Source organism: Prinia subflava, chromosome Z (assembly GCF_021018805.1).
Source record: "Prinia subflava isolate CZ2003 ecotype Zambia chromosome Z, Cam_Psub_1.2, whole genome shotgun sequence".
NCBI classification, from domain to species: Eukaryota; Metazoa; Chordata; class Aves; order Passeriformes; family Cisticolidae; genus Prinia; species Prinia subflava.
The window spans coordinates 64513906-64537425 of record NC_086283.1 but is presented as its reverse complement, the minus strand read 5'-3'; the positions used below and the strand labels follow the sequence as shown (position 1 = coordinate 64537425).

General features: G+C 43.6%; 1 protein-coding gene across 8 annotated transcripts in view; it reads right to left on the bottom strand.

Annotated features, from left to right (window-relative positions):
- PALM2AKAP2 (PALM2 and AKAP2 fusion) overlaps positions 1–23520 on the bottom strand; it is a 268242-nt gene that overhangs the window by 10217 nt on the left and 234505 nt on the right. For all 8 annotated transcript variants that reach the window (XM_063423821.1, XM_063423823.1, XM_063423822.1 and 5 more), the window contains 2 exons: positions 7903–10300; positions 2824–3002 (listed from right to left, as the gene is read on the bottom strand). In XM_063423821.1, the coding sequence (XP_063279891.1) occupies positions 2824–3002; positions 7903–10300 (2577 nt within the window). The remainder of the gene's footprint in view (positions 1–2823; positions 3003–7902; positions 10301–23520) is intronic.

Here is a 23520-nt window from a genome sequence, read left to right as displayed (position 1 = left end):
GAGGCCATGGCTGCTGTGCCAGGCACCCTGGCTGCTCCCAATACTTGAGGAAGTCTCTGGTTCTCCTCACTCTAAAGAGCAATGCCGAGCCACATTCAGCTCTCAGGACATAACACTCCAAGTGGCAGCTGCCTGTCTGGTTGTCAGTTACGCTCCTTCTCCCACTGTATTTAATGTATTTTAAAATACTGCAATGATTTGCTATTTTGTTTCTTTAGTTCCAGAAATCCTTTTTCCTGAGAAGATAGTTCAAAAGCTCTCTGCTGACGAATTAAATCTATTTGTTTTTTAATGAATAGTTGCTTAGCCTGGACTCTAAAATATTCACTCAAACTGACAGTGGTACAAGTGCAGCATCTCTTATTAAAATGATCTCTCCCTTGTCAATGGCAGAGTTGTTTACCAAAGGACAGTGGAAAAAGACGGGGAAAAGAAACAAAACACTCCTGCTGATCTCAGGAAGTTCTCCCTGGGCTCTGCAGGACACAGACCTCTAATAGGATTCTGGGTGTGCAGCAGCAAAAAAATCTTGTTTGGCTTTATGCAGTGGGCCTACAGAAAAGGAGAATGACAACAAACCTTAACACTGAGGGACTTTGGTGTGCACTGCGACTTTACAAATTCACTGAAGCCTTGAAAATTCGTGACAGAAAAGGATTTACCCCACAGGCTGAGTGGTACCAATGCTCTGGCAGTGTATCTTTGGGTGGTCAGTGCCTGGGCAGCTTACGCAGCAGTGGAGAGCTTGAGATGGCACCCAGAGCAGACCTCTGTGCTCAGACACTGCCCAGACCACTGCCTAGCACTCTGGTCAGGACATTACTTCAAAATGTAGCAGAGACCAGGCACCTGTGGCCAGTCTGCCCTCCAGGGAGCACGTGTGCAGCTCTGCAAGCACTTGAAGAACTGTGCTTAGGTAAATGAACAGGAAAGCACTTGAAGAACTGTGCTCAGGTAAATGAGCAGGATCTAAGATTTCAGCCACAAGCCATCACTTCACTAAGAACACTTGGGCTGGTCACCTTCACTCTTTGCAGGGGTAGAGAAAGAGCACAGAGTGAGTACAAGCTGAGTGCCACCCCATTGGCAGAGGAATGTAGAAGAAAATTTTGAGAGAATCAGAAGAGATCTAGATTTGTAAAGTTGAATGTGAACAAAATAACTTAGTGCCTTACATTCTGTTTATTCCAGAACAAATTTGGGATAAAATGAAAAAAGAATGTGCTAAGAGATTCACTTGAAAATTAAGAGCAAAGAAAATACCTTAAATCAAAAATAGCCAAAGAAAAGCATGGAGTTAGATCAGATGTCATGCTTATCGCTTTTTATTTTGTTTGCCTTCAGCTGCTCTTAGGTTTCCAGCCACCAGGCTGATGGTCTCAGTATGGGACTCCAGTGCTGGTTTGTACAGTGGGCATTTTATACCCAACTTTTTCTAATGTTCCTCTCAGCTTCTGCAAAGGCCATGAGAGTTGCCCTGCAAGCCACTGACTGCCTTCAGGGAGAGATGCTCTGGGGAGATGCCAGGAAACAGCACTCACTAGAGCAGGTGGGGCCACCCTGCTTCACTGTGTGCTTTGGGGAGGGAGAGGAAACCAGAGAATGGCTCCTTCCTAAGATGTGGCCCCAAGATGCCACCGCCAGAACAGGACGTGCTCCTGTGCACAAGCTGGCTTTCTATCTGCTGTAGAAGTCTGATGGACAATGGAACCTTGTTTTTCAGTGTTCTCAGTAGAATAAGGGCCCAGAAAGTTTCTGGTGTGCACTGGAAATGAATCTATCTGCATTTTTAGTTAGCCACCAAAAGTGCAACAGGACCCCTCCGTAGTCCATTCCTTCTGATTTTTACTACCTTTTGTTACCGTGTAATATTCACAAGTAGTAATTAAAAGCTGCCAGACTAGTGCAGTATTCATGTTACAAACCTTCGCTTACATCTATACCCCTAATGAGAACCTGCCTTTAATGAACATTACTAGAAAGCAGTTTATTGGAGTGTCCTTGGCAGTACGGTCATTGTTCAGATATCTTTGGGAAATGTCTGGAGGACTTTGGCTGCTTCCGCAAACAACATGTCCATTTAAGGAGTTTGACATCTTACTTTCTTCTGCATTTGTTGCACAGTAATAATGACTCTGAATAAGAAACAGCTCACGGTCTCTTAGGAACAAGAGATTTTTCTGAATTTTGATACTTCCAGTTACAAAATCCTTAGCTCTTCTTACTAGTGTCTCTGATAAAGAACACCTTAATTCAGATAAACTCTACTGCTGCTAGTGTGAAAGAAAGACAACAAATCTAGCAACAACATGCTGGCTGTTGATGGATCCAAGTTAACTTCTGAGACACTCCCAGTCTAGTTCCACAATGAGTGGTTTTCTGGGGAAGTTATCAACTTACAGTGAAGACTGAGCACACTTGGACTGGACTTTGGGGGGTGTCTACAAACACAGGTGTGAATACATGCTTGATCCACAAATTTCAAAGTGTCACTGAAATAACGCATTGGAGGGTCCTGGTGATGTGTGAATTAACAGCATCTGCCAATTACAGGGCAGCTACCCACTGCTCTTATTATTAGTTAACATCATTAACAAAAATGAAATGTAGTATGAGTTGCCTTTGATATTTGCAGTGACTCACTCTTCACTGGCCTGTATTTCAATTTTGAACACCTGTCGCTTACAAGGTGTTAAAATCCTTACCCACTTGCCAGCTGATCTGAGCAGATTCTGGTAAGGTGACCTTTTCCAGAGTCTGTTGGTTCTTGCAAGTCACAGTCTCTGTCACAGAGCACGAAGGGAGAAGGAGAATTGCACTTACCGCACTGTCGTCCATCCTTTCTCGTCTCTTGGTTTTGTGTGTTTCATAATCCTCCATGAGAGTCTGCATCAGGTTCTTGGGTCGCTGGGCTCCTGCAGACTCCTCAGGTGGAGGGTCCAGCTGTGAGGCAGGGCCTTCTGTAGTGGGGGATGGAGGAGGCTTGATCTTCTCTATTTTCCCTGCAATTACATGAAAAAGAATGACCATTTCAAGCTGAGGACTCACAAGCTGTTTACCAAAGATAACAGCTGGAAAAGCATTTTTAGCAGGTACTGAATGAAGAAACAGTTTGGAATGAAGTCCATGAAACAATCTGGTATATCAGAATGGTGAAGGACTTTATAAAAAAACCTCTCCCTCTTCCTGTAATCCACAACACCAACACACTACAAAATCTTTTTACAAAACCATCATTTACAAATGTAGCTGTTTGAAATACCTCTGTTTCTTCCTACAGGATACATTTTTGCAATTCGGAAATGTTTGTAAGATTTTGGAAAACCACAAGGTGATTTTTTTCTTGCTCAGCCAATGCAACACACAGGGACCACGCATGAGACATCGAAAGAAGGTGTCTTGTTAGACACAGCTGCCTTCTCTTTTTCCAGTGCTTTTTACCTGCTTTTGTAGCAAGAAAAGGCTTTGGGTTGATCCCTGGTGCTTCTTTTCCCTGCAGCTGTTTCCTGCAGGTTTCACAGAGTGCTCCTGTGGCTGAGCAGGATCAGGTCTCTGTGTATAAACTCTTGGTCCAGATACTGCCTTTGAGTTTCCTCCTGCTTGAAGCAAAGCCAGAGAGAACTCACTTTTCTCTCTGGCTGAGCCCATTGCACCCCGTGAAAGGTCACTGTTTTGAACACAGTGACCCCAAAGGCAGGTAAAAGGTACACCAGAACAAGCGACTGCTGCTATAAGGTGCAGGAGAGTTCCCAGGTGGACAACCCATGCTTCTTTGGGGGAACAGCCTGCCTTTCTCATCACTAGGCACTGACTTGGGGTGAACCACCCACCATGTTCTGCTGGGAAGAATGAAGATTACAATGGCAAGTCATGGGAATGATATGTGGGAGTTCTCAGCTGTGACAGGAGAAAGAAATGCTGAACCAAAGTCTCATTTCCTTTTCCCTGGGACCATCATCAACTCTTTAAAATAAGACACTTCAATGAATGTAAAAAATATTCCATAAAAAGAGAAAAATACCCACTGCAAAACCCTTAAAAATAAGTGAAATAATCAGAAGGATCATGCTGATTTTCAGGAAACTTGTTGCTGAAAGAAATTAAAACCCTAGCTGGTATTTCAAAAAGCAAAAAGCATCATGACAGTTGCAGCCACTAGAGAGCAGCCTTGAAATCTCCTGTAAGAATCAACAGGATTTATTCTTGAAAGAAGTGAGCCAACACTGCAGAGGTATTTTTACAAGAACTCTCCTTGCCAGGCTTTTTTCCTTTCTGATCAGTGTTGGAAAACCCAGCATGATTAGTTTTTCATTACAGGCTTAATTTAAGCTGGGCAGTGCAGTGATGAAGCTGGGAATCCATCCTCTTTTTATCACCCTACCAGAGACAGCAAGGGAGAGTTTCTATGGGCCCAAGCTCTTCTCTGGGCTGCATCAGGATGTGCTCCACAGATAAACAGGAGTTATGCTGCCAAAGCAGAGGCCAACAGTAGGTCCTGAGCTGCCCACCTGCACCCATGTGTGACAGCTTAGACACAGCAGGAGAGACTTGAAACTACTGTCACCTTGCCAATTAGGCCCAGTGGGTAACAAAAGGAGTAACAAAAAACATGGGAATTACATCACCATGCTTATACTGGATTCCTCTCATGTCACACTCTCATGATCCTGCTCAAATAAACTGTCAGACAGCCCTGAATGATCTGCCCAGCAGAGATGCACTACCACCTGCATGCTGTTGGAGGAAAGCACTGTCTAGCTGCTCACATCATGCCAAGCACAGCAGGAGCTTCAGCAAATCAACACAGGAAGTGTTCAAGTTTAAACAGGGCTCCATAAATATTCTGGGATCCATGTTGACTATCCATACAGCAAGACTCTAGCCCTTTTTTTTTGTCTTACTTGAGCTTCCTTTTCTTATGGAGGAAGCCAATTTTTTTTTGAAAAATTGACATAGGTTCTTCATCTTCACCCTTCCAGGAGCACCCTGGAGAAGGTCTTCTCCAGTGTACACATTTCACTGAACTTACTTTGTGTCTCAGCTCACTGATCTGAGACGGGTTAAAAGACTGCTTCAAAACATCCACAAACAATTTTAAAGGATAATTGTTAGCAGTACAGAAGGTTATTACTAAGAGATCTTTTGGACTGTGCTGCATGATTGACGGACAAACTGTTACCATCAGTTTTATGAAAGCCGCATGTCAGGGTGAGTAAAGCCAGCCTAATGGTTTCCTAAAGTAATTAGCAGTTACCGCACAAATTCACCTACATGAATTGTGTTAATCTGCCACACTTCAGTTAAATTAAAGTGCAGTTCACTGCAGTCTCTTTTCATGTTTGTCTTTCTGTTACCTATGTAAGTATCCACCTGGTTCAAGGCAGTGAAGGGGAACAATATGGTATAAAATAACCAGGGAACACCAGGAGTCCTAGTAAAGCTACTCTGCCCAGACCACCACCTAAAAACAGCCTGGTTGTCAGGCCATTGCTAATTAAGTTTATTATTATGCTTCTCAAAAGAGTGAGCATGCACTTCCACACTTAAGGATTAGAAACAAATTTTTCAAATTTATACTTGACCCCTTAATCCCTTTCTGCTGAGGTATCCTGATGTTAGTGCCAATTTTTTCTTTGGAAAAGGCAATTAGCTAACAGAAATACCTCTGTTTCTTCTTTATTATTATTATCATCAGTAGTAGAAATACTATTATTTTTCTTTGTGAAACTAGATACACACACTACAGTACCAGACATGTTCTGCAGCAGATTCCTTAGTGGGCCCAACAGAAGCAGGTTTCCTTTTCTGTGCTGTATGTCACCTCTGCTCTGTCTATCCTAACAGCCCGATGTTCGTGCCCCTGCTAATTACATTTTGCCTTTTTTCACAAATATTGAAAAGATCCTGAAACTATTAAAAGGGAGGTTGCTGGAGTCCTGCAAGGGATTACACAGTATCCCTCCACCCTATTTCTAAGGATGCCTGCAGGCATTAATGGCAATACAGCTGGCTAAAGGAACACCATGGAAGAAATGAACTGAGTTTTACACACCTTCCAATGCTAAGGGTGCTCAGCTGATGTCCTGCAGCTGAGAGCTACACTGAGCACATCTGCTGTTCAGAAAGCACCAAAAGTAGAAGAACTAAGAACTTTGGTAATGTTCTTTGTGGTTTTTTGATCAACGATATTCTTAAACACCGACACATACTCACTCATCTTTTCCTAGAAATTATTACTTTGCTTTTCGCTGGCTGCAAATTGCAGTAGCTTGAGTCATTGGCTAGGAGATCCCAATTTTCTTTGTTGAACATATGGCAGTTGGACAGTTAAAGGAAACTGTTCAGAATGATTCATTATAAACAGAAGTTTATCGTTTTCTTCAAGAATGTAATTTATGACAAACATTTTTACAGATACAAAGTAAATGCCTTGTTGTGTAGAGAAAGCAGAAGTACGCTGTTTTCCCAGAAGCTCTGTTAAAACAAGCATTAGTGTCACCAGCCCATCCAACATCCCTTTTGAGTAAAATACAATCATTATCAGCCCCATTTTGAACACTTTCAGCTACAGATGATGCTGTTTTTGAACACAGTCATGCACACACCTTCATGAAACAAGTCCTCCTAACTGATGTCTGTGGTACTCTGTATCTCACATTTTGTCAGACATTTCTCACACCTCAGATTAGAGAGGATCCTTATGAAAAATGCTGTACTAGGGGAGTTATAACAACAGCATTTCAAAGAGAAGACTAGTATTTGCTACTTTTTTTTTCAAAAAATACATGTTAAAATCATTCTCTTTGCAGAAGAAACAAAACGAAGTATTCGCTATTTAGGTGCTCCATAAAACTCCAAGTTCACAATCATATTGAGTAATGGGTTAATCTACATCCTATTCAAAATTACCATGACTTTCACAAGAAAATGACTACCACTGGCTTGAATTTATACCAGTGGCAATAAAGACAGCATTTAAGTACTCTTGGTAAAATGACTACTTCTTCACGATGACCACTCTTAATAAAACTCATAGGCACTTGCAAAGCATATGCAGGTATATGCTTAATAAAAATCACTATACAGAAATAATGCTGGTGTGTGTTTTTGCAGTTTTTTAATATGTACTTTTTCTGTATTATATTTAGAAGATGTCAGTGCTTGACATTATTTCTTGAGAAGGGGAAGGGGGAGAGAGATATGCTGTAACTGCTGTGAATGGCAGCAAAAGAACCCAGAAACTGATTGGTCAAGAGGACTTCCACTGAATCTATTTAACATTTTGTTTGTGATGCCTGTTTAATTCAGTAGGGGATAACACCAGCTAAAATACATGACAACTCATAGCTCTGGATATTATTTTACAGGATGAAGCTCATTACGACCAAGACCTCAAAACAGAAAGCAAAATGCACAGAAAAAGAGATCTGATTCATATCCCAAAATCTGCACATCTCCACTACTTTTGTGCATCCCTAATAACATGCAAGAGAAGAACAGGAAGCCTATTAAGGAAGGCCTTGGATGTTTGTCTTTCAAATAGCTGCACAGCTGTAAAAACTGCTGCTGTGCTTCCTTGAAATGATCCTAAATTTCAGTGGGTGGTCTGAGCAGCACAGCTATGGACACGTCATGTTACAATGTGGCAGTGAGTGAATACCAGGGCTTAGTAAGGATGATCAGGATCTCTGCACTGTATTTGTGAAAAACCAGAACCTTCTGCAGGTGTGCTCAGCTCACGGCCAGAAAATTAAGCTGTCCCATGCAGTTTCCAGGCAGATGAAGTAATCTGCCCTCCCACCCCCTGCAAAACAATGTTTTCATTAAAAAATGACATAAAACTAAACCATACCTGACCCTTCAGTTGCATTTCGCTTCCGTTCTGATACTCTGGGCTCTTACCTGGTGCAGTTTTGTAAGACACGGTTCTGGCGGGCATGGGTGGTGCACTCTTTGTAACAGGGCTTGGTGCCATCTGCAGACCCTGCCGCTGCCTCTTCAGCTCCTCCTCTCGTTCCTGAGCAGCTCTGATCTCTTCCTCTATCATTGACAAAGTCCGCTGTTTCCTCGACCGTAACTTGAAAGGGCCCACGGTCACTTCAGGCTCCTGTGTGGCCAGGATGGAGGCGGTGCTGCGAAGCTCCGCTGCCTCTGAATACTTGCTGAAATAGCTGACTTCATGCCTGTTCTCCTCCACAAGGAATGGCTGGCTGGCTGAGTAAATGGGTGACTGCTGCAAACTCTTCCCTTCCCTGAGTCCTGAGTCTTCCTCTTTTGAAGTCTTTGGTATGGTGTCTCTTTTTTCTTGAACTGGTGAAGACACCTGGGGTGGCTCAAACACTGGGTTCTGATGCTCCTTGGAGGCTGGAGCTGGCCCAGTGCCAGCTGGCTGCTCTTTGGCTGAGACCTCTTTCTCCGATGGGATTTCCTCTTCCTTCGGGTTTACTTTATCTACCTGCTCAGCTATGGCTTGTTGGATGGCGTTTTGAACCAGCAGGCCAGCGTGGTACTCCAGCTGGTCGTCCATCAGCATGGAGTCTGCCAACGCAGAGGAGGGCGAATCACAGCCTGGGTCACTGAAAGACTTGGAGATGCCTTCAGCCCTGCACTCTGCCGGAGTTTCAGCCTGCGGAGTCTGCGGCAGGGAGAAATCTGCTAGAGAACTCTCCTGCAGGGCGCTCATGGTCTCATTGGAGGCACCGCTGTCACTTATGTTATCCATGCTGAAGTCATTGGAAAGGGTCTCCAACACAGTGGTATCCTGAGACCTGACAGACAAGTCATCCAAACCAGAGTCAAGCTCCTCTGGAGGCGAAGAGGCGCTGCCTGATTTTGGTAAGTGATCTAGAATTCCCTGTCCATCATCCTTCACCATTGTGAAGACAGCCTTTGCACTTGTGAATTCTCCATCCTCCACCCACAGTTTTGAGGCTGGTCCAGCTCTGGGGCTATCACTGCAAGGTAACTCTCTTGCTGTGTCAGCCGTGGTAACCTGAGTGCTTTTGTCACCTTCTGAGCTACTGGAGACTTTCTGTGCTTTGACAGCTGTGGCATTGCTACCCTCAAGCTGTCCAGTTTGCCCATACACAGAGACGGGTCTCGTCACAGAGGACATCGGCCTGTCCACATATGGAGAATTGAGGCTTTTGTAGAAGGGTTTGATGGAGAACATTTTGGGTGTTCCTGACCGCCGTGGTGGGGCCTGACCCTGCGATGCACCTGAATGCTCCATCAGCTGGAACTGCTTCCTGGCAGCCGAGAAGTCAATTTGCTCTGTGACAATATCTTCTTTCTTGATATTGACTGGCTCTGGGGATACAAAGGAGCAGCTGACCTGTTTGGGGGATGTTGGTGCTGCACCTTGCTGCTGCTGCTGCTGCCTCTCCTTGCGCTCCTTGTACTTCTTGTGAGACTCCAGATGCTCTTCATCCAGCTGATCCTCCAGGGGCTTCTCCTGAGGAGGGTTCCACCATTTGGCAGCAATGTTGGGGTTCTTCTTGACAGCCTGGCTTTTAATGAGTTCCCTTCTTTCTTTTTCAAGTTCCATCATTTCTTCCGATGGTCTCACTTTGCGGACTCTGTATTTTTCCTTCTCTTCTTCATCTTCAAAGAGCTTTGAGGGCTTTTTGTCTTCATGGAAGGCTCGCAGTTCATACTTTGCCTCTTTTTTAAGGGTTGTAAGAGTTGTTTCTCCATCCTTAGAGGATCTTCTAGAGCTGTTCGAAGAGGTGGGACTTCCGGGCACCTTCAGACTCTCCCTAGTGTCTTCTTTCAGTCCACCCAAGGAATGGCCATTAGACTCCAGGTTCTCATCTGTTATACTAGCTTCACATGGCTCAACCTCCAAGGATGCTTGCTTGTCTGCTACATTTTCTTCCCTTTCACTGGACACTGACTCTTTATTGACATTAGTAGATGCTCCTGAACCATCCATAATGGAGACTGCACTTGGTTCAGGGGAGGATGTCCCATTAAACGTACTGTCTCCAGCAGAATCGCAACAATTTGCCTCTAGCACTTCATCTAGGTATCTGATCTCTTTAGCAACTTCACTGTCCAGAGATTCATGCCTGTCCCTAAGTCCATTTCGGCTGGAAGCAGGGGAAAAGAAGTGGGTTGGATTGTCTATGGGATGTGGTGAAGCCACTGTGGTGATGCTTTTATGTTCAGAAACTGGAACTTCAATTTCCATTTTCTCTTCCTTTGTAGCAAGCACAGTAGCTGGCTCCAAGAAATTGGCACAGTTTTGGTCTCTGTTTTTTCTTAACCTGATGTCATCCTCAGAGATTCTGGAAGATTTCTAAAATAAAAGAGAGCAAAGTTATGAAGTCTTAAAAAATGAACACTTAATTTTTTGCAGAGCAAACACCTTCTGAAAAACAAATGTTGGCAATTCTTGAAGTTGAGATTAAAACATTCCTTCAGAGCGTGAGAAAGCAAGGGAAGCCATTAATACAGACATAGGAATATGACCATATGCTGGGAAAGGTACTCAAACAAAAACAAACTTTCATTTAAGAACCTCCCACTTGCTTACCATCCTCATTTTGTCATTATTTCATGCCTATATCTTGGTCCGTGACCAGGAATAAGCTTTGAAGTTAACAGTAACTTGGCAGTTTAGATTGCTCAAAGATTTGTACATGCAGTATACACCACTTATTGTCTTGGTACTCTTAAAAATGCTTTCCACACTAAAGGAAATCTCATAATGCTTCTACTGATGAAAAGTATTACTGCTTGTGCTTTGCACAAACAGATGCTAACGTACCAAAAGAGTTGGCAACTCCTACCAAGTTAGGAAAAATGATGTGGTAATGACAGGGAATGTTCAGTTCTCAGTGGCTCAATCCTGGTCATCAAACATGGAGTAGAATTACATGGTGGTGGAAAGACATGGGATTTTTCTCCATCCCACATGGAAACCCACGCACAATTGCACTTGGGAGACAGGAAGCATCTGCAACTCCCATAGCATGAACAACACCACAAGGAGCATGACAAGGAACCGCAATCCTCCCTCTCACTTCTTTGATCTGTAGTACAGATGTACTGGATTAATGCTTCTCCCTTATGTGCTGCCTCTGGTCACAAGGAGATTATTGAAATAAGTACTATTTATGCTCATATATAGGCAGATTTTACTGGTTAAGCAGCCTAATGAACTTCCTGAGAGTAAAGTCTGAAGAACCCTGATTAAGTTGGCAACTTGTCAATTAACTTCTCAATAATTCTATACTGCTAAAAGGCAAAAACAATCCAAAACACCAAAGACAAAGAGGACATTTTAAACATGGTTCTTCAAAAGGCACTTGCTAACTTCCTAAATCATGAAAACCAAAAGTAACACATTATTCACTTTGACTTGCCTTTTAAAACAGAAAGGTGGTATCTGAGGTCTGTCTTGCTTTCCATAGGTGCTTCTGAGTGTGAGACACTGACTTTGAAAGCAAATGGCATTGACCAAACCCCATGAACTCAGTGGCTACCAACAAGAGCACCATTGTCTGGTAGCCACCCCTGCCTTGCTGTCCCTTATCCAGCATGCCATCCAGCATACACACTGCAGCAGAAGATGGTCAACAAGGAGCACAATGGCACTTACCAGTGACCTAAACAATCACACTGTTGCTGGATTTATATAGGCAGTCAAATGTGTTTGACACACCTTAAGGAATTACAGCCAGCCAGTCACCCAGAAGAGCTCCTTCTAAAAACACTCTGAAGAGCTTTCTCTCTGATTATGTAGTTGTACACAGCTGAAGACAATGATGGCCTAAGCCATTAGATATTTTCTTCCTAACTGTGCTTAAACATTGGGAAAAAATCTGCAAAAACAAGCAACCTGCTTTTGTCTACATATTTTACTTGACAAAGTTCACTGGTTTTACTTGCTTCACTTCTTCATTTTCTGTTGAACTTTGAAATATTCCAGCTGAAGTTTATAGCAGTTCTTTTCTTAAAGCAAAAGTATTTTTCATAATTTAAATATCTAAATGTGGACAGTTTCTTCTTTAGTCCTGTTAATGATACACTCAAGAAATCAGATGCTCTGCAAACAAACATAGAGTAAGTATAAAAAGTGCTTACTTTTTAAAGTAAGACTGAAAGAATCATCGATAAAGGCTTCTTTTAACTGGAAAGAGCAAGTATTGCTCTTGATTTGCTGGCAAAGCCCCATGTACACAGCAGGTACTCAGGTGACAGGATTTGAGACTGCAATATCTTTTTGAGGTTACATCTTCCCTGCTTGACTTCCTGGTGCAGAAAGGAGTATGGTGGCGCCTAGAGGAATCTGTGCCAAGAGCAGTACTGACAGCTGTCCCCTTTCACACAAACCATGGGTACGCAATTATGCCCCTGCCAATATCTGCTTCTAATCTGAGAGATCAAAGCCACTAGTAACATTGGTAGCTAACTACATCCTCTGTAGCTACAAAAATGTATCTTGAACGGACACACAAAATCAGTTAATGAAGATGTGTTCTCCTGCCACTGAAATACATCTCCTTGCAGAGCCAAACCAGAGCCAAAGGGCCCCTTGTTCCTGTGCTCCTTGTACCTGCACACCATGAAGCTGGAAATATACCTGACTGTCCCAGAGACTGCATTCACTAAAGCACGTCTATTTCCACCACTGCTCTAATGTGTGAACCACTCCAGTTCACATCATATTTGGATACTCAAATTCAGTAACAGAACCACAGGTGCTGGTTTTTTGCCTAAACCTCTTTGCAATTACGAGCCCACCCTCTTACCATAGCCGCAATCCAGAACTCACAATTAAGGCACGTACATGCAACAGTCTAATCAGGGCGTACATTTGTGGCAGCATGTAATTCTGAAAGTGCATGTGTCTATGCAATTAGTGTGGGACATATAGTTATGTAGCAAAACAGACAATTATGCAGTAAAACCTATGAGGAAACACTGCTTCTTATTGGAGAAGCCTTTCTGTGTTAGGGATTAGTAACTGAGCACGAAGAAGGACTGCCAGCATGGCAGAGAAGCCAGTGTGGATTGCTAGTAGAGGAGGAAAAAACCACGTTTAAAAGAACCACCCATTTTTTCCCCTCAAAACATTCTGTCAGAATCTGGGGACAACTCTGTGAGATTACAGCAATGAAGATGATGCTCCAGACACTCCTGTGAGGAGCAGAAATCAATCTACTGATGAATTACTTGAAGAAAAGGACTGAGATAGCTAAGGACAGAAGTAGATAGCAAAACAAAGCTTTTCAAGGCAGTCCAGGCCGCACCACATGGCCAGGATAACTGACTGGGTGTGGGAAAGTGGCACATGTTGGGACGAGCCACCATGCGTGGTTGGGACGAGCCACCATGCGTGGGAGGAGGTTTGGAAGAGGGGGGTAGTCCATACACCATACAGACCCCATGCCTCAGCTGTTTGGCAGAAGGAAGTGAGCTTTCCAGGAGGCCGTTTTTGCTCGTCTTTGATAAGCCTGTATTTGCTGCCTACACGGAGAGGGCTTTTCAAAGCCTGCACCATTACAAAGACCTATGAATAGGAAAAGGGCTGCATTCAAACCGAATTGTAGTCAGTCATACGACATTCACAATGATGCCCTTAAACTATTCATCTAGACCCAGATTTTCCAAAAGTTGCTGTTACATTTACACAATCTCTGAATGTGCATTAATTTCTGTCTAAGTCAAGATGCAACAGGGCAATTAGTGTCACTTCTACAATGCTGTTCACACTGCAGTAAACTACAGTTATTAGCAGCTTAGAAAATCATTAGTGCATTTTCTCTGACTGAATTCTTTATCTACAAAAGTGTAAGTGTTTGGGCAATCAGCTCTTTTAGAAGGAAAAAAATGTGGGTGTGCTACTAGCAAGACCCAACAAACGTCCTGCCAGTGCCTTCCTTTGTTTGATGCAACAAAAAATGCCCACAGAAACACGTAGGAGGCAATCCTTCGGAGTCAGATCAACATTCTTCTGAAGCATCAGTGGCAGTGGTAGGAAGGGAAAGGATTAAACAACTAAGAAGTTTCATGGCTTAAGAAAATCTGAACATTTCCTCATTGTGGGCTTCTACAACCACTCCAGCCAAGTAAGACAGCTTTTGATGCTGTCTTTGTTAGCATTGTCAGGCTTCCATTTCTTCAGCTTTCTTATTCTTTCAGAGATCTCCTGTACTTCATTTGCTCCTCCTTCTCCTGCTTCAAAGCTGAACCAGTGTTTTGTTCAACCCTTTCCACTCTTCTCTTCAATCTACTGGGCCCACCATACATCAAGCAGTTTTAGTAGTAAAACCTAATTTGCAGATGGTTTACTGGCTAATCCATACCTCCGTGCTGATGTCAGTCATCTTCTCCCTCTTTACCTACTGTCTTGGCCTGCCTTTCTGACTGTCTTATTTTCAATTAAGAAAGAAGCAAAAGATGGATTTGTTAGGAGACTGACTCTGGCAAAACTTCAAGAGAGCAGCTGCTTTCACTCACCTCACCCTTTGGAAGAACACCTGCCTAACAGATGGAGCCAATCCCAAACACCGCGAAGACACAAAAGTCAATTGAACTTCTGTGGTTCCAGACAGACACCATGTCCAGAGACAAAACTCCTAGTCAGCAGAGGTGTTGCTCCACACTTGCTAATGACAGTAAGTCTTTGCAGAACTCATTTTCTTTATAAGGATGGTAGGACCTGAAATGTTGCAATTCTTAATGAATCACAAAAGCTACACCTGTAAAAGGTGATAGCATCCATCCCTCACAGCTCAGGTTACCTACCATTCAACAGGTGCTCAGATAGGTACCACCATCCCACCTATCCTAGGTGGGAATGACAGCCCAAACCACTGTGGCAGCTCCCATCTCACAATGGCTCCTGCACTCCCTCCCTCCCTCCCTCAGCACGGCCTCATGGGGCAGCTGCTGCCCCATCCACCTCCAAAAATGGAGTGAACTCCCCTCGACACTGAAGGAAGAAAAATGTGCCAGTGGGAGCTTTGCACAAAGCCTGAAGAAATGGGCCAAACATTTGTGGTTTGGAAACTTGCCACTTGGGTGAGGCAAGAGAAAGCAGTAGCAAGAAAAAAATGCTCAAAAAGATCCTAGAAATGGGGGGGGGGGGGGGGGGTGGGGGGTGTGAAGATGATGATGTGGAACTGAAGTAAAGAAAGGGTTTCTACTCACACTACCTAGAGAAACTATACATTTTTTGATTAAAAAACCCAAATCAAAGCACAAAAAGAACCCCCAAATCCAAACCCAAAGTATTGTCCTCTTGCTCCTGTGCAAAAACGTCTCTCTTTTCCATAAAGTATTTTACACTGACATCTAAAGATTTTACAGCTACTAAGGGAAATGTCAAAAAAATTTGCAAGTTTTCTCTTAATGAAATAAAAAGTCAAGTTTCAGGAAAAAAAAAATCCTCAAATCCTGTCACCAAATTTTGAATTTAAGACATGTCAGGCACATGCTGACACCACCTTGAATTGCTCCATTCACAATCCTACTTGCACACAAAGAGCAAAACCTGGCCTGTTCCTCTCACAGTGCATTACACAGTGTCTTCAATACAAACACTGAAACAATATCTGGTTACTAAAATGTGTTAGTGTTGAGTATCACAATGACATTCTCTGCAAGCAGCTCTCCACGCTATTCTGTGACTTTTCTGAGCTAGGCAGACAGTACAATATTTTCTTTGTGAAATGCTGGTTTGTTTCCTAAACACTTCAGAAATCACAAGAGTACATTCAAATGCAACAAAAATCAATGCAACTTCATACTGCCTCCCTCTAAGAAGCAGTGAGGGGCTCTTCTGGAATACAGACAGTAATAAGAGATGTGGAGATACAGTGCCAAAGAAAGTGCTTACTCAGAGAGCTTGCTGTGTGACATTTTTAATGTGGTTTTCCTACTTCCTTTTTTCATGTTTTAGCAAAGAAGTTGTGATTGCATTCATTCAGAAAACACGTGAAAGGCTTTGCAATATTCTTTTCATTCCATCTGAGCCACAGGCTTCAGCTTCCCCATGTGATACACTATAAAGCTCTTTTATCAAATCAAACTCCAATCTGCTGCTGCTGCTGCAATAAATTAAAGAGGGATAAAATGGCCCAAGAATAATGACTAATGATAAAACATATATTGTGTGACAGGATATTTTAATGATGAGGACACTCACTGGATACTATATTTTTCCATATGTGCCTCTGTAGCTCCAGTATTTTTTGTGTCCTCAATAATAAATGTGAATTTTTTTCCTGCATAAGTCAGGATTCAAATTTGTAATAAAATTTACTATTTGGTACTAGTTCCAGGGTACATAAACTGAAGAGATATTCTATTGGTAGGAAACATCTGATCTTGTATGCCAGTTATTTTTCTCTTGCTTCCTAAGCACACAGATTTGGTCCCTCCATTAAAAATTTGCAACTACAATTCAACTAGTGCTACAGCAGCAAGAAAACCAAGTATCTTCTTCTTTAGGCTTGTGCAGCTGTTGTAAAAAGGTAACAATAAAAAACATTGAGCTCTTTTACAAAATATTTTAATTCCTGCAAAGAACTGTAACTGCACGAAGCACCTGTGTGGACAAAGTGATTTATACAGAAAATAATATTTAGGGACAAAAGGCTGCTAATTGCTGAGTGAAAAGAAATGTCACCTCTGATAAATAAAAAACAATGCAGAGTTTACTAGAGTATGATGGTTACACAGCTGGTGGTAGAGAAAGCAACATACATTCAAGTGGTGTAGATGCAGATACAACTCTGCGTGGGGCTGGTTAGCTTTGCTATGAACAGCTCTGCTTAGTTTTACATAATCAAGATGCAAATCTGAAATTACAGGAAACTGTGATTAAACTCTCATTAAGAAAGTACAGCACTGTTTGGTACTGCCACACTCCACACTCATACCCCATTTTCAGTCAGTTGCATATTGGGAGAAGCAGGAGCTTAAAGAACCCAAGAGACCAGTTAATTGGTGATTATTTCAGGTACCAGAATCTGCAGTCAAAAGGCCATTCTCCTGTTCTCTGCACTGTTGGCTTCTTGTAATGTAGGTCAGCCTGAAAGTGCAACTGAATTAGAGCAGTAAATGCATACAAAAGAACACATTTCATCCAGAAAAATGTGTTTTTATCTTCACTCTCATCAATTTCCACTTCTGATGCTCCTTGCACTTGCAAAATTATTTTAACCTCAAATTAAAATGCACCAGTAAATTATTATTTCTCATGCTGCTTCACCCAGTTCCCTAGGACAGAAAGGACAGCACATTCTGTGTCTAGGCATGGGAAACAAACCAATGCCACTGAGGGACAGCACTGGACTCAAGGTCAATACAAACCATGTTAGCGTGTTCATCAAGTGGACCACTACAGATGGTTAGTACTTTTTAACTTTGTTACACATTTTTCCTAAGGCTTACTTCTCCATGGCTTTTCTCCAAAATACGCTTTTGCTGAAACAAGATTGAATTCCAACAGCTGGGATACTTGCTTTAAAGAGGTTGTGGTGCTAAGTCACTTAAATTGGTAAGCATGATCTTGTGAAGCAGCCTTCAATATTGCCTAAGGAAGCACAATGGTCTGGTGGAGAAATAAACAGCATTCTATCCAACTAACACATAAGGAATACGGCACAGTTAGAAACCTGTCCACATCTGGCAGGCAATTCAATGCATGATAACATCCTTAAGGAACAGAAGGAGAATTTCTTCTTCACAACTGAAGGTCACAGGTCCTGTACCACTGCTCTTCTGCAGTCCACTTGGTTAGGGGTCCCCACTCAGCTGGTATCAATGGAGCTGAGCTCAGGGCTGGGCTGTTTAGTAGCACTCTCTCACACTCAGCTTCTGGTTTGATGTTAAATGAAAGAGGAGAAATCACAGCTGAATAAGGAAAGAGCGATGTTCAGCTTAACAGAACGTCTAATACTGAGCTGAGCAGAACAGCTCTGAATGCACGCATGAAAAATCCGTTTCACAAAATGCTGCAGTTGAAATCTGCCCTGCACATGTCGAGGATGGAACAATTGCTCTGATAAAGCATGATCTAATCCCAGCGGGGAGGGGAAAGGATGCTAAACTAAGCCTTGCTCTTAATACTCTCTAACCCATCTAGATAATATGAGCACAAGGAAAGAGTGACCTTTACAGCTGCTTACATGAAAAAGAATACAGACAAGGGGAAAATTCCTTAGTCTTTTATCAGGGGCACAGGGTTCCTGATCCATCTAAAGAATGAATCTACAACTCTCCTATGTAAATGAGAGATCTCGAGAAAAATACTGGCATGTTAATAATTCTGGTGAATAAGAAAGGCCTTCCTGAGGAAGGAATTTGGGTTAGGCAGGGGCAGGAGGAAGGCAATAAATGGAGACAAAAGGCCATGCAGTTCACTTGCTCTCTGAACAGGTATTATGGTTGCTAGGAAAACCTGCTTTAATAGATGTGAGGAACAGAGATAAACCTGCCTGAAACAAACAAATAGGCTTTCTGAGATGTATTAGTATTAAAGCCTTCTGAGGATACAGCCTTTCAGCAGTTGGTACAATTTAATTAATATTTCATAAATGGCAGCCTAACCTGCATTTTCTGAAAAAAGATACATGATTTCTATGCTGGAATTCTTTGACCACTTACTTTCCAGGGCAATAGAGTAGGAATTGAATGCTTTAACTGAAATAACCACCTACAAACCTTTGCCAATAAAGACTAAGATTTCTCGCTTTCAATTCTCTATTTCACAAATGTTAACTTTTGGAGGTCTTACTGCTTTTAACTATTTCCTAAAGCCTAATTAATACTTGCTGCACTTGTGAAAGGCATGGCTGTTCAACACCTATCAGAGTTTGACAGGACTACTGCCACAGAGGCTATGCTGAGCTAAAGGAACAAATTATGCTCAGAAATGTAAGGCCAAACATCTGTTTCTCTGACAGCTGAAGAAAGTTAAGAATTATTGTTGATGTTTTGTCTTTATCAGCAGGACTTGTTACAGCTGCTCTCATCCATTAGATTAAAATCCATCACAGCCAAATCTCCTTAAATGAAGATATGCCTATGTAACTGTGCTTGGTGCAATGTGTCTCACCAAGTGGTAGCCTGCACTACCAGAAGCACAATGAACAGGGCAATGTTTATTCACTGGAGCAAGTGAGTCTTGGGAAGGTCACGGTCTGAGGGCTCAACCAGCCAACTGGCTTAAGCACTCTACGGATTGCTTTCTTCCCAGTTTTTCAAGGAAATGGAATTATTTTGAAGCCAGAGACCTCTACTGAGAGAGAGCATATAGTGACTTAACAAGATCCCTATTTAAAATTAGCTCTACCCAAAATGTATTTTAGGCTTCTACCTTCAGACTCAGGCAAAAGCCCATGACTGGAACATTATAAAAAGAAAACTGAAAGGACATGAAAAAAGAGGATATCTAGTACTAGCTCAAAAAGTCACACTAGGTAAGTGAAGAGGGGGGAAATATGATGGTGGTCCAAGGATGTAACTGAAGTCTCTGCCATGAGCTGTGTTACATGCACAAGTGGGAAGAGAAGCCACTTCCAACAAGAGTGGCACATCACACAATTTAATTTTCTGGATGGTACACATAGAAAAATCCCCCTTCAAAGATACAGATCAACAAAATTAAACTTGCTATCATTAAATGACGAATCCAATGCAGCCAGAATGTTGGACTTTGACATACCATTTCAATAAATATACAGCAAATAACAGAAAATCAGATTACAGAGTCTACAAAACAGTTTTGCTAGTGAGAGGCCAAATGTGTACAGTCTGTAAGAAGGAGGATGTTTTTAAATTCTTCACATGCCATTGCTGTCCCTAGGCTATAAAAATGACGTACCATGTGAGTTGCTAACATGAAGTTAACAACATGAAGTTAGTTACATGAAGTTAGTAACATGAAGTTAGCAACTTCATCTATGCTTTGCTCATAACAAAAACTGCACATTTCAGTCATGTCACTATCTCCTGCAGGAGAATATTTCATTGAAAGTGAGACTTGCTGTTGGGGTTAGGTTTCTTTTCTTTTGTTCCTTCATACCTCTGGATTTTTTCCCATAAGTTGCCAAGAAGCACTGACTACTGGGTATTTATGTGTACTTTAGAAAACAAGTAGCCAGGCTCAAGGGGAACTGGTTGCCTTTCTTTCAGCTGGGGCAGTTTTCTCACCGGAGGGCCAGGGATACCAAGAGAGTGGTGCAGGTGGCGGGCGGGGATGGGGCAGCTGCTGGCTCTCTCTGTGTCTCTTTCTCTCTGCCGCTGGATCCCAGCCCAGAGCTGCTGCTTCTGCCGTGGGTTGAGCCTCTGCCCGTGCGAGCAGCCACTGAACTGGGCATTGTTAACACCGCCTCACTGGGAGAGGGACCTGTCCCCATCCGCTCGGGTGCCCGGGATCCTGAGCCCGCCTCTCCCTGCCCTGCTCAGAGCCGGGGCCGCCGCTGCCCCGCCCTCGCTGCTTCTCCGGCACCGCCCCGAGCTTTCGCTGCACCGCAGCCCCGCAGCCCCCGCCTGCCGAGACGTGCTGCCGTTCCAGCTCCTCAGAGCCCCGCGGGGACACCGCGATCGCTCCCGGGGCTGTGGGAGCAAAGCCTCTCCCCCGTCCCTTCCCCGGGCCCGGCCGCCATCCCCGCGTGCTCCCCGCGCCCGCCCCACAGCGCCCCCTGCGGCCGCGGGGGAATCCCCGCCCCGCCCGCCGCAGCCACAGCGCCCCTGCGGGCCGCGAGCGGAACTGCAGCGAGGGGAGAGCGCCGGGCCGGAGGGGTCCCCGCGCTCCGGGGCCGCTCGCTGGCAGTGCCGGGGGGGTGGCTTTGTCACACACACCAGCAAAGAACTGCTGCTCCTGGCCTCGTGTCTTTGACCGAGAGCCCCTGAACATCAAAATTACAATCATTCCGACGGAAGGGAACGTTCTCCATTCCAAGGAAAGCTCCCACCCTCCTTAGCAGACACCTGTCTTTCTAACCAAGGCACTTGCATAGGATTTTAAAAAAAATTACTTATTTGGGAGAAGGCAGTTGAGAAATCCCTGGGACATCACCTTTAAGCACCTATCACTTGGTCTCCCTCTGCCCCTGCTCCCCTCCTCTCTTCCAAGCAACAGCTCCTTTTTTTCCTGCTGAAAAGGCACTGATTAAAATAAGTTACAGCACGTCTGGACTATATTCGGAAATTATTTGATTAAGGCATTCATAGCTTGCTCTTTTGGCATATGGAGAATTAAGATAATGGTGGAGTGTCTTGGTTTGAAGGGAAGTGAGTTTTTCAGGAAGCTAAGGTCAAACCAATCAATGGTCAGGTTTGAATGTTGGCACTTTTAGTGGCCACTGAGGGGTTGGACACGCCTCTGAGGACACAAGGGGTTAAAGGCAAGGACTCCCAGAGGGACTTGCTCTTTCTGGCTCCGCTTTCAGGAGAGGAGCATCTTCTCCCCTGCCCAGCTTTCAAGGCTGGGTGGGGATGGGGGGGGAACCATGCGGCCGGGCTTAGGTAGGCCAGTGCCCTTGGGGGGAAAAGAGAGCAAAGGGGACTGGAGCTGGGCCAGCCCCATCCAGGATGGAGGGGTGGAGAACTGTGGAGGTGCCTTTCACCCCCCCCCACCCAGGGAGAAGGTGCCGAGCTGCTGCTGTGTGTGGGAGTTGCCGGAGCCTGTGAGTGCCTGAGCCTGTGGCCTTGCTGGGAGCCAGAAGCTTCTAACTCTTTCTGAGGCAGAAGAAAATTATTCCCAGACATTGATTCTCATGGCTGGTGGTTTCAGAAGAGAGACAGCCTGATGATAAAGGAAGATGATAAAGGAAGATGAAAAGAACCCCCAGATGGGCAGAGATGAAGAGGAGTGGCTTTTGGGCTGGACTTTTCTTGCATAATGTTAGCCATAGACGGACCCTGAACTCTCCTGAACATAAATAAGACTGTATTTGGGTGGATGCATTTGGCTCGAAACCAAAGACTTTGTGGCCTGTTCTTGGAACCCTCGGCCCCAGGGGTAAATGTGGTGGGGACTGCTGTCCCAATATGAGAAGATGGCTGGGTTTTGGTACTTGTCCAAACATCCTTAAAAGAGCCCTTTATGCGGTTTTGGTCCATGGAGGGCAGTGAGAGCACTGGACATGGAAAGGAGGGCGTCACCCTGGCAGACTTCTCCGGGTGGTGCCATGGGTGACATGGGAACACGGGAGGATGGACCTGTGTTTCCTGTGGGGGTCTGTGGTGCGAGAGAGACTCCTCTCTCCCTGGATGGACTGAAGATTGGTTTGGGGTTTTTTTTCAGTGATGATGGCTTTGATTGGGGAACCCAGGGTTTTGGTTTAAGCAAGTAAGATGAGGGTAATGTGTAACTGTTAACAGTTTGAGCATGTAAGGGGTGGAAATCAGGGGAGGAGAAGAAATGTTCTGGGAGGTTTTCATTTCTGCTTTTGGGTGTTTGGGTTCTCTTTCTTTTCTATCGTCTGTTGTTATGTAGGTTAATAAAGTTTTCTTTCTATTTTAAGGTTTAGGCCTGCTCTGCTCTGTTCTTGACCACATCTCACAGTAGTTTATTAGGAAAAACAAACACTCATGGGTGCACTGGCATTTGGCCAGTGCCAACCCATGACAGGGAGGAAAATGGTATTAACTGAACTGGCTATTCCAGCTCAAACTGCTCTGCTTTAAAATTCCTTCAGGTTGCCCAGTCCCGCAGTTGCAGGTTCTTTTTTACCTAACTACAGACAATTGAAATAAACAGTAGTTAATTCATTTAATGTTGGCAAGATCACTAAAGCCAACTAAACTGTTATATTAAGAGTCGTGTATTTCTCAGACAATTTGCTAATTGATAGGGAATACTTGCTTGGAGCTATTTTAAACAGTCATAAAAAGACTCAGCATTTAACAGCAGGTAGCACCTCACATTTCTGTAGAAACACAAGTTTGACACATTCCAGATCAAACTGCTTTAGAGAGCGAGAAAGACCAGACCTTCTCAAAAGAGTATTGTTTACTAGTATATCACACAAGCAATAGCTTGGTTTTCAGTATTTGAACTGACTGCACGAGACTTTAGCTATGGAGTCTGTGTACCTAAAAGCCAAAGCACAGACTAGTAAGAGAGAGCAGGTCATCTTGGTTTCCGGATACTTTCCCTTGAAATAGCCTTCTCCTCATTCCTCAGGAGTTAAAGAATGTGTTATCCTGGTGCATGCACAGAGGTATCAACTAAGCACCACAGCACATACCAAATTCCATAAAACCCAGGAATGCTGTTGCTGCTAAATGTGACTGCTCCCAGTACCATGCCTAATTTCCTCCAGAGTTAAACAATTAAAGATGAAGCTGAACAGACACACTGAAAGTGTCTTTATGAACTGAAATTTTCTTTAGTGTCAAGAAGGCTAATATTCAACTATTGGGAAACACTCTTTCATAGCAACTAAAAACTCGGCCAGAAGACTTTGCAAGTGCTATCTGAAGAATATAGACACAGAATATGCTGGGTGGTTTTCCTAGTAATCATGTGCACAGTATATACAAAGGTGTACT